General features: G+C 34.6%; 1 protein-coding gene across 1 annotated transcript in view; it reads right to left on the bottom strand.

Moving 5' to 3' along the window:
- The window catches only part of LOC111046941 (protein borderless), a 41935-nt gene that overhangs the window by 5501 nt on the left and 24307 nt on the right, over positions 1–12127 (bottom strand). Inside the window, exons 5-9 of the mRNA XM_039429123.1 lie at positions 11905–12095; positions 10295–10513; positions 8547–8809; positions 3920–4089; positions 833–886 (exon numbers count right to left, since the gene is read on the bottom strand). Coding sequence (XP_039285057.1) covers positions 833–886; positions 3920–4089; positions 8547–8809; positions 10295–10513; positions 11905–12095 — 897 coding nt within the window. The remainder of the gene's footprint in view (positions 1–832; positions 887–3919; positions 4090–8546; positions 8810–10294; positions 10514–11904; positions 12096–12127) is intronic.

Here is a 12127-nt window from a genome sequence, read left to right as displayed (position 1 = left end):
GATTTTCTTATTTTACTTCAAACAGTAGTTGTTTTTAAAATATTCACTTGAGAGCACAGTGTTTAAATAAAAAAGATTCGATAAAATTAGTTGAATAAGAATAATTGATACTTTGGAGTTTCTCAATGATTGAAAAACACAGTTTTCTGTCAACAGATTTTTAAAAATTTAACAAGCTTTTGAGCAACCGAGCTAAGCCTAAACTATGCGATTAGCCTACAAGTGATTCGAGTCATAAAATATTCTCTATTCAATTAATTATTTTTACTGATGTGTTTCATTAATTTACTCAATTAACCTGTTTAATAATTTATAATTAGTAAGATTCACATCAATGTGATTTTCTATAAAGTGTGAGGTTTTTAGCTCGAAAATTTTTAGTTTCAATCAAAATTTAGACTTTTTGAATAATTATTAAGTTACTGTTCTAGATTTTTTGATTCTAGGCTCTAATAGTATCTATTTGGTTCAAAGTTTGAAGTGTGAGTATTGAAGAGCATAAATTTTATTTTGAAAAGTGAAAGTGACATAACCAACATTTTGATTTGGACAGTATAGTATAAATTGGAAATGTGAAAGTTTTGGGTATGAGCCTGTTGTGCCTTTCCTCATCTCAAGTATTTGTACACAATGTGATAAATTAATAAATAAATAAATTTCTTCTAGGAAGTTAAGTGATTTTACATGAGACATGATAATTTTAGAACATATTGGTGCCACAAAAATTATTATGCCAATGGTTATTGATTTATTATTTTATCAAAATATCTTGGAATGAGAATCCAATTTTGATTCATATTCATCAATTTGATTTGTTGAATTTAATTTTTACCTAGAGGTTGATTCATCCCCTTTGACGTTGATCCTTCAAAGCTGCTTTCTGGATCTGCAAAAATAATATTTTAAAATAATTATTTTACCAAATTAAAAAGTAATTGAACATAATCACGGTACTGTGTATACTACAGGTTATATAGAACGTTCTGCTACAAAAGTTCTGAACTTTTGACACGTCATATCGCCTCTTACTACTATGCTAATTGGAAGTGATCTGGAATCATTTACAACAACAAAAAAAAAAAAACATTTGAAAAAACAAAATTACAAATTTTGAAAAAAACAACAACATAGATTCAGAAGAATTCCTCAAAAATACAGTGAAAATGACAGTTGATCCTGAAATCATACCTTAAACGCTACCTCAAAAATTGTGAGAACATATTTATAATACACCATAATTAACTTCATGCTTCTATGAGTAATTTGATATGAGCTTAATTTGTATGCACCGTTGAAAAATATAGACAATCATTAATCATTTAGAGATATAATTATTAACAAAATATTAATTCTCAATCATGAAAATTCACTCAAAAACATAATTCAACAATCACTGAAAAACATATCATTTCCTCGACAAATAAAATATTTGATTACAGCTCTTTTGGTAGTTCAATATTTTAAAAATGTATGAATTCAGTGCTACTTTCTTGTATTTATAAATATAATTATAATACCCTTCAAAATTAATTTTAAAAAGTACTATAATTCTATAGTACTTTATAAAAAGTATAATTTCTTTATATTTACTATAATTCTATTTTATGAAAATATAATTGATTATTTTAAACAGGAATGAACATTTAATACTACATATGATATAATAGCGGTATCAGCTATCCTGTTTATCAGCTATCCTGTATCAGCTATCCATGTTTCGAAGACCAACTCGCATGATATTATTATGAAGACTTGCATGAGTCATGAAAGCCAAATGTCATACAAAACCCAATTCTTTAAAGTTGAAAATTATGACGTACTATTCACACTGCATTAGGGTAATACCTTTGACTATAGAAAGAAATTCTTTCTATAGTCAAAGGTAATACCTATATCTTCATTCCTCAAGTTATTATTAGAATTATTTAAAATTTCATTATAAGGCTATAAAAAGTTGAGTTAGCATTATCTTCATTTTATTCATTGTTTTGTCAAGCATACAGAGTATGAAGAGTAGGCCAAGTGAAAACTGATGAGAAATTGGCCACAAGGACTATTAGTGCAAGGTGAATACTTGGAGGAGTGTTTCTAGTTGTTTGAATGCCTCTATATAACTTTTAATTGCTTTGACATGTCACAACATACTGCGGAGCTATGATTGATTATGTACGATAGTGCTTTTGTGATACCTACAATGAATTCCTGACTAGCAATTGGGAGGTACCGGGTTCGATTCCCGGGCTGGCAAATAATTTTTGGATAGTAGATCTCATCGAATTTCCATCTAGCTGTTAAAACCCTATTGTCAATGTCTGCAGTAGCAGAAGTCTTCGGGGTGATTTACAGCATTTATTCAGGATTTTTGTTAAATAATAATTTTATATTAATTAGCATTCGAATAAATGCATTCTCTATTTAATTCCATCTACAATGAATAATTCTATTATTTTCGAATGTGGATTACTTTTTAGACGTGTTTTTGTAAATAAATATTTTTCTTATTACATGATCTTTTTGCTTTGTACTTGGGTAATGTGCATTGGTGAATTGATGAGATTATCAAACGTCCATGCCATCGGCGGACTCGAACCCACGAACCAGGTGGTGCTAGCAGACCGTAGTTTGCAACGCTTCTTACCACTCGGCCGGCCGGTCAATTGGATTGATTCAAAATCATTAGGTTTTTAATGTTTGTGCATGTTATTAGTAAAAAAATCAATTAATTTAGATAAACGATGATACTCGGTGCGTTACTAGGTTATTGGGGGTAACATAGGTAATGTATATTTGGACTGTAAATTGTTGTGATTTTAATAAAAGTTGTTTTCATAACCTCATTTTTCATGGGCTGTATGCTTTAAGACAAATGTCAAATAAATGCAGTCTTCCAACTATGAAAACGCTTTATCATTCACTAATACACTCCCATCTGGCCTATGGTTTATGCATCTACGGAGCCACGACCAAGAACAATCTTGTTAGAATTCTCATTCAACAGAAAAAAACATCAGAATAATGATAAATCTAAAAAGAATGGACTCTGTAAAACTGGGGTTTTCGCAGCTTGGCATTCTTACAGTTTACGGGCAATATGTATTTGATATTATCATGTACTAGCAGACCGAAGTTTGCAATGCTTCTTACCACTCGGCCGGCCGGTCAATTAGATTGATTCAAAATTATTAGGTTTTTAGGAATTACTCTGTACAAGAACTACGGAATGAGACTCATGGGTACAATACTAGATTTGGGAGGATAACGGAAAGACATAGGTTAGAATTTTTCAAGAAAAAGACGCACTACATGGGAAGGAAATACTTCACAATGCTGCCTTTAGAATTGCAGGCGATGGAGAACATAAAAAAATTAAGTATACAACTCAAGGAGTTTTTAATATCATTGTGTCTGTACTCCCTGCAGGAGTTTGCAGATAGCACTGTGCGTTTGTGATTGTTGATTATCGATTTTTGTTTATTTATATGGGAGGTTTAAGACTTACTACTTTTTAAACTCTTCTACTACATTTTATGTTTATGTTGTTTGTATATTGACGCTGTTCCTAATGTACCTATACATGTTTATGAATATAGAACTGTGCGTTTGTGATTGTTGATTATCGATTTTTGTTCATTTATATAGGAGGTTTAAGACTTACTACTTTTTACTCTTCTACTACATTTTATGTTTATGTTGTTTGTATATTGACGCTGTTCCTAATGTACCTGTACATGTTTATGAATGAAGATTTTTCAATTCAATTCAATAGAGTATTTTTATGAAAATTAGGGAGAGAAAAGGTTTAGGTTTATACTGTTGATTCTCTCCCAATTATTATTAATTTGATATTGTGATTGTGGAATGGAATGAATAAATAAATAAATTAACATTAGTTGGATGGCAATGTATTATTTAGGCGTACCATTAGTCTTGTATCTGATGATCTTGCTAAACATGCCGTCGCCTCGCTGGTCCTGACTGAGTACCATGAGCTCGTAGTCGCGTCCTGGCGCCAGGTTGTGGACAGTCACCTGCGACGCACCGCGAGCTATCTTCAGCGTCTTCCATTCGGGTGCGTCCAGTCGCCGGTACCTGCACAAATCAATAAATTAATGAGTAATTATTATTCTTTATTCTGTATTCTCTATTGGTTGATACAATAAGTACATCTTAAAAATGATAGGGAGAGAAAAAATAAGGTAACCTTGTTCTATTCCTCTCCCAAATTTAGATAAGGTTACACATAGTCAGAATAAATAACAGTAGGGTGAAGAAATCAATTAATTAATGAATAATTATTATTCTTTATTCTCTATTGATTGATACAATAAGTACATATTAAAAATGATAGGGAGAGAAAAAATAAGGTAACCTTGTTCTATTCCTCTCCCAAATTTAGATAAGGTTACACATAATCAGAATAAATAACAGTAGGGTGAAGAAATCAATTAATCAATGAATAATTATTATTCGTTATCCTCTATTGGTTGATACAATAAGTACATCTTAAAAATGATAGGGAGAGAAAAAATAAGGTAACCTTGTTCTATTCCTCTCCCAAATTTAGATAAGGTTACACATAGTCAGAATAAATTACAGTAGGGTGAAATGATAGTTCAACCAACATAATCATACCCCAAACTCCGCCTCAAAAATACAGTGAAAATGACAGTTGATCCTGAAATCATACCTCAACACCTAGCTTCCTCAAAAATTGTGAGAACATTTAATACACCATCATAAACTTCATGCTTTTGTGAGTAATTTGATATGAAATTAATTTGTATGCACCGTTAAAATATATAATTGTTTGAAATATAGACAATCATTTACCCGTAATAGGAATAGGCTCGACCTCCCGTATTGCAGGCTTGGGAGAACGCAGGTTTTAGTTCGGCTTACATGATGGGAAAGATCATCAACAAGCTACGCATTACAGCGGGGACTCTGCCACTGGCAAGCCTGAGGGGAAAGTTGAGGCTGTTCCTTGAGGATCACCCGTTTTATGCGCTGAATGAGTTTTTCAGTTGTGGGAGTGCTACTTTGGAGCGGTATTTTACTTGATGCCTGCTCTTGCCTTGAGTGCATGCTTTTTCTTTCATTTTTAATGACTTGTCTATCTGTGACCATCCAATGTGGTTCACATTATGGACAGAAACAAACATAATAATAAATCATAATAAAGATATAATTATTAACAAAATATTAATTATCAATCATGAAAATTCACTCAAAAACATAATTCAACAATCACTGAAAAACAAATTTCCTCGACAAATAAAATATTTGATTACAACTCTTTTGGTAGTTCCATATTTCAAAAATGTATGAATTCTGTGCTACTTTCTTGTATTTATAAAATATAATTATAATACCCTTCAAAATTAATTTTAAAAAGTACTATAATTCTATAGTACTTTATAAAAAAATGAAGTTTCTTTATATTTACCATAATTCTATTTAATGAAAATATAATTGATTATTTTAAACAAGAATGAACATTTATATTTTTATATAAATATATATTTTTGGACAGAACTTTCAACTTTAACTTTCCTCAGTAAGAACATAACTTATTATTTCGGACATTTTATTATTTATCAAAATTTGGGAACAGAATAGTTTTGGGCTTTGCCTGTTATTCTATCCCGATCATATTCATATGATTTGTAATTGTGTCAAAAAATAAAAATTTAATACTACATAAAATATAATAGCGGTATCAGCTATCCTCTATAGAAGGCAGTGGAAAGACAGAGAATTGGCAAGTCTATCTGCTATCTTTCTCCACTGTCATTATATAACATGGGTCTCACTATAGGACTACCGATTTGAGTAAACAGTGAAGTTTGGAGCATAAATCATGGGATATCTTCTTATACTATCTTTTCTCTATTATCATACTCTGTATTGAGGGTGTTGTCACATAGTCCACAGACTACAGTCACTGAATGTATTCTGTGTTACAGTTGGGTAGGTACTTTTTTTCAGATTACGTCTTGGGGACCCCAGGATGGAGTGTAATACAAGTCAATATACCATATAATTTGCATAAATGTAATATATTATTACACATATGGTTTGAGTATAACTCGCAGTATGTGCCTATGTAAAAAGGCTGTCCAGTTTATTTATAACATAAAAATCTCGTGTGGCGCACTCACACAACTTTCCTTGCCGTTATGAAAATTGATCACCTGACGCTAGTGTTCACGCGCATCTCAAGTCTACTATTCAAAGATTTGAGCCAGCGGGTGACAGGGCAATAACGCTGGAGATACACGTCATGAGTTCTGCTATCTCTTCATAGTGAATGATTTAATAGAATCAACAATGATTTGCAATTGAATAATCACATTTTCTCGAATTTAAATCTTTGAACATTAATTAAATCAAACATTAATTGTAGAGATTTTCATGCTGAAACTTTTCCACTTAGGATTTTTTGTTTAAATTGTATCTGAAGCCTGATAATCGTGAATCTAAAATCAAACTTTGCATAGATGAGGCAGAGCTCCTGAAATTTTTACAGATACGGTATGAGACTTGTGGCAGTTGATAGAGCGTATCGATTACTATTTTAGGTATGAATTTGATCAAAATCGTTGGAGCCGTTTCCGAGAAAATCACGAAAAACCCTGTTTTTGACAACATTTTCGCCATTTTAGCCGCCATCTTGAATTGCATTTGATCGAAATTGTTCGTGTCGGATCCTTATAGTGAAAGGACCTTAAGTTCCAAATTTCAAGTCATTCCGTTAATTGGGAGATGAGATATTGTGTACACAGACGCACATACACACACACACACACACACACACACACACACACACACACACACACACACAAACACACACACACATACATACAGACCAATACCCAAAAACCACTTTTTTGGACTCAGGGGACCTTGAAACGTATAGAAATTTAGAAATTGGGGTACCTTGATTTTTTTTGGAAAGCAATACTTTCCTTACCTATGGTAATAGGGCAAGGAAAGTAAAAATTATTGTGTATTCATACACACAGAACACAGAATGTCAGGATTTTGAAACAAACCCAGATACTCAGATGGAAAGGAACTCCTAGAAACTAGGCTATAGAACGTTCCATCAACTAAAAACTTTTTCAGTTGATTCTTGAGTATTTCTACACTTTCCTGATTTTTCAAGGTGTTTGGCAGTTTATTATAAAATACCCTACCAATATAGGCTATCCTTTTTCTCAAATAGTCTGCTGTTATTGCTTTCTAGATGATAATCAGCTATATGTCGTGTATTGTAATCATGAATATTAAAATTTTTGGCGTATAGTGTTCATGTTCACAAACAAGATTGTTTCATAAAAATACAAAGAAGATACTGTAAGCAGTCCAAGTCTTTTGAATAAAGGCCTGAATGACTACAGCCTATCATTTATACCTTCCATGCACCTAGCACTTTTCTGTATTTTGAAAACTCTGTCCAGGTTCTGTTTGGATGTGTTACCCCAAACTAAAATAGCACACCTCACATGTGACAATAAAAGACCGTGTTATGCTGTTAGGAGTCATTTTTTGTCTTTCAACCTGGAAAGTTGTCTGAGAACAAATTTAATACAGCAGAAGACATTTTGTTACAAATTTTGTCGATGTAGGGGGTCCAAGTCAATCGTCTATCCAATAACATTCCAAAAAATGCTATCTCTTCTTCTTGCTCTAGTTGACAATCATTTATAAAATACGTTCCTATAATAATATCCCATAATCCTGTAAATAATATCCTATAATATGTATAATCCTATCCTCATTCGGATTACATTTGTTCTCAAATTGAAGGAATTGGCATTTATTTCTATTGTGCATTCAATAATTTTTTTGCAAAATTTTATTTTTCTTTTTCTAATCTATTGGACAGGTTCTTAGGACATAATCTATATGTAATTGAAATATTTTTATCAGCTCCTGTTAGCCAACAAAAGGGCTACAAAAGTCACTTTCTTGAGGCAGATGGTACACATACCCTTCAAAAACTACTGGTCAGAAAAAATTGAGAAAAATATGCAAGTCTCCTCTACAATATAGCAAAAATTACGTCAACTTTGTTTTTGAAAATCTGAAAAAAATTAAATTTTTATGCATTTTAAACTCCTTTTTCACATTCAGTGTTCGTTCTATAGACTTCAAATTCATAGCAACTTGTAGCGCTATTCTTGATGAATAAAGTTGATGCTTAAACTTCTTTTATAGACACAATAATAGCCTCTGGTATGTGTACCTTTAAAACACGGTTTTACGCCTGCTATGCTCGGGCAGCAAGTGAATAGTACAGCTGGAGCGATCTAGCGGAATTAGTTTGTCCCTAGAGCTAAGCGCTCGACGTTAATGAAGTACGGTATGAGGTATATAGTAATTGTAGGCCTACAGAACCTAGCAATTGCAGAAGTACAGAGTTCTATTGTAGAACTACAGTCATCACAGAATGTATTCTGTGCTACAGCTACTAGATAAAGTATATAGTAACTGCAGGCCTATACAGACATTTATACAGTCGGCCTAACTGTAATACAGACCAGACACTGTACTCCATCTGCGGCTTGCTATGGCCCGGAATCCATTTGAGCGAGATGGTGGTTAGGGTACTGCTAGCGCTGAGGTTGTAGGGCGCTCTGGCGGGCGAATTCTCAATTAGCAGTTCCGCTTCGGCGGTGATTGTTGCCGCTTCATTGCTGGCCACACACTGGTACAGGCCGCGGTCTGCCTCCTCAACGGCCGCAATTGTCAGGTTGCCGCCTGTCAGGTAGGAGCGATTCGGCGGTAGCGGCGAGCCATCTTTCTGTGCCGACACAATCACAAAATTAACATCTTATCTGAACCGAGATGGTCCAATTGTACAAAGGTAGAAAATTATAGTCCTTATAAAATTACAGCACTTGTGATTTGGAGGAATATGCGGAGCAGAGAAATAGAGGAATAAATAAAATAGATGTAGGAGCTACCGTCTATAGAAGGCATTGACAAGACAGAGGATCAGCAACGTTTTTCTCCTATCTTTCTCCACTGCCATTATAACGTGGACCTTCACTATAGAGACCGATATTCCTATTCTATTCTATGTTTTGAATATTCTATTCTAAATACCTGGAAAGTGTTCACAGTGAGAGAGTGAGAGAGAGTGAGAGAGAGAGCGTGAGAGAGAGATAGTGAGAGAGAAAGAGATAGTGAGAGAGAGAGTGAGATTGATTGATCAATTATATGCCTTTATTAGGGCGGAGTTAAGACTCCTGGTCCTCTCTGCCACACAACCCTTTACAAAAGAAGACAAATTTACATAAGAACAGAAAAATAATAGATTACATATTATGTAATAAGATTACATAAGATAAATAAATAATCAAAACAATATAATTAAAAATAATTGTTTCAAATAAATAGTTATAATTGCTTTAATCAAAACAATATTTCACTAGATAAATCCTATAAGAAAACCTATTAGAAATGAAGAGCTAATCAAGATTGGATTAGATTAGATTTCTTCATTTATGTATATTTCAATATTTACTGGCTTATCCACTAATTTACATTGAATGACGATAATGCTAGTTATCCAAAGAATTTACAAAGTATTAATAATTAATCAATGAGAATAAAGATGAATGCAATTAAAATAACGATAATATAAATAATGTGATGTAGCTTCATAAGTCGGCGGTGTTTCAACAAATAATTGTCGATTCTCTAAGAAAGATACAAATTATCCTTCCCATTAACACACGACCTGGAGAGAGAGAGAGAGAGTGAGAGAGAGAGTGAGTGGGAGAGAGAGAGAGTGTGAGAGAGGGATAGAGAGGGAGAGAGAGAGAGAGAGGAATGATGATATGTGCGAGTGAGAGAGTTGGTCCCACTACCTGCTCTTTTCAACAACGTTTGAGGGGCTAAGAATCACAATCACAACTTTCAAGAGGCCTTGATCGTATTCAACCTTCAATCAAAGCAAATTCATTTATTGCCTCAGAATACAAGAAAAATACTCAACATGAAATCCATACATTTGGGTGGCTCGTTGGAGTAAGTGATAACGCGCCGGTCTCATAATCAAGAGAACCCGAGTTCGAATCTCGTCCGGGGCAAAAGTTTTTGACCACAGCACAATCACATAGATACGGCCACCCCGTCTTTCGGAGGAGCCGATAAGCCGTCGGTCCCGTCTACCTAAAAAGTAGTCGTCATCTCTCATCATCATCCCTCTCACTCATTACCCAGGCACAAGCCTTTGTGGGCATCACACTCAGTATTATTATTAAATTTGAAGACTACTCACCTTATACCATAAGATGGAGGGTCGATGAGAACCGTCACCGTCGAGAGCGTCGCAGGGCATCTCCAGGGAGTCACCCACCTTACGCAGGTAGAGGTTCTGCGGCTGGAGGGTGAAAACGGGGGGCCTCTGCACCATCACGTGGATTGGGGGGGAGGGCCCCTCCGTGCCAAGGTCATTGAAAGGCGTACACACGTAGTCGCCGCCATGTGATTCGTCTACCTGCAAATCAAATAAACTTTTATTAAATCATATCACCAAATTGAATCAACTTATTCTCAACGTTCCATTCAATCATATCAGCACATTCACAATAAAGATGAATTCCCACATATCAGTAACAGAGTCTGTGACCGGTACAGTGAAATAAAATTCCAATGAGTTATATAGTTACAGACAGATTCAATGAGTTATACGATACAGACGGACTTTACAATATAGAATGATTTTCTACAATACAAAACTATCATTTGAATGTAATTACTCGGCCTCTTTGAATTTTGAATTTGAAATTGAACACTCGGCCTCTGCGCTCAGGTTCCTCGAACCTTGCAGGGACTTCCCGTTTTTAATATAGTTATGTATAATCCTATTAATGGTATTTTTCTTTTTCATTTTATATATTGTATTTGACTTTTTTCATTTATAACCATTTTTGTCATTGTAATTATGTTTTTGGGACAAATAAAGATTTGATTTGATTTGATTTGAATAATTATCCTCATAAATTGAATTCATTTTGGATCTCATTCTCCTTCCCCTTCATAATAATTCACTATAGGCCTACCTACTTATTGAAATCCCAACTCGTGTCTACGCACAAGCCACAGTGCCCATGTAGGCTCATTCCGTAATCTACAGAGTGTCTGATAAGTCACTCCCTATTTTTATACAACTATAATTTCTTCATTTATAAACCGCCAATTCGGTAAGAACTACATTTGTTGGATAGCGATGGTGAGGATGTGCCCCTTCTATTGACTGTGGAAGAACGAGCCAAAATAGCAGCTCGTTATGAGGTCTGGGAATCTGTGGTGCTAGTACAAAGGTGGTGGAGGTCTGAACGAGGGATCCTCCATGCAACACTGGAAGCAAAAAATGTTAAAAATTGCCATTCCAAATCACTAAAAACAGGGAATGTCGCAGATGCAAGACGATCAGGAAGACCATCAACGTCAAGGACAGCAGAGAATGTTGACAGAGTTCATGAAATGTTCATGAGGAGCCCTAAGATATCACTGCATCAAGGATCTCGTGAAAGTGGTCTTTCACGTTACTCTGTTGTAATGATTCTTAAGAAAGATCTCAGTTTTAAACCATGGAAACCACGGAATCCTTTATTAGATTAGATTACATTGATTAGATATTGGATTACACTTTGACGTGTCATATACTGCGGGAGCATTCCATGATGGTGAATAGAGTAAAGTAATATTTTCACTTCAGGTCAAGTAATAAGAATAATATTGACACTGGTACTTTATAGTGGAGTCCACATTACAATGGCAGTATTTGATCCTTTTCTACAGTTAACAGAGTTTAGTAAGAGCACGGAGTAAAGAACACTCATTGTTATGTATTCTGTGGTAAGAGTAAAGCGTAGCCGTTATCACCTTGCTGAAGTACAACGATCCATTCTTCCTGAAGAAGACGCCTTGCACGTTGAACGGGTCGAAGAGGAATCCGTCCTTCTCCCACCTGAGTTTGGTGAGCGGCGGGTTGGCGCGGAAGTGACAGTCGAGGATTGCCGGCCGCCCGTACGGGAAAAACTTCTCCGGCGGCGAGTACACGATTTTGGCCTTATCTACAACAAATAAATGTCACACATGGAAACGT

The sequence above is a fragment of the Nilaparvata lugens genome, chromosome 5, assembly GCF_014356525.2.
Source record: "Nilaparvata lugens isolate BPH chromosome 5, ASM1435652v1, whole genome shotgun sequence".
Lineage (NCBI taxonomy): Eukaryota > Metazoa > Arthropoda > Insecta > Hemiptera > Delphacidae > Nilaparvata > Nilaparvata lugens.
Note: the sequence above shows the minus strand (reverse complement) of the source record. Positions and strands in the feature narration are given on the sequence as shown.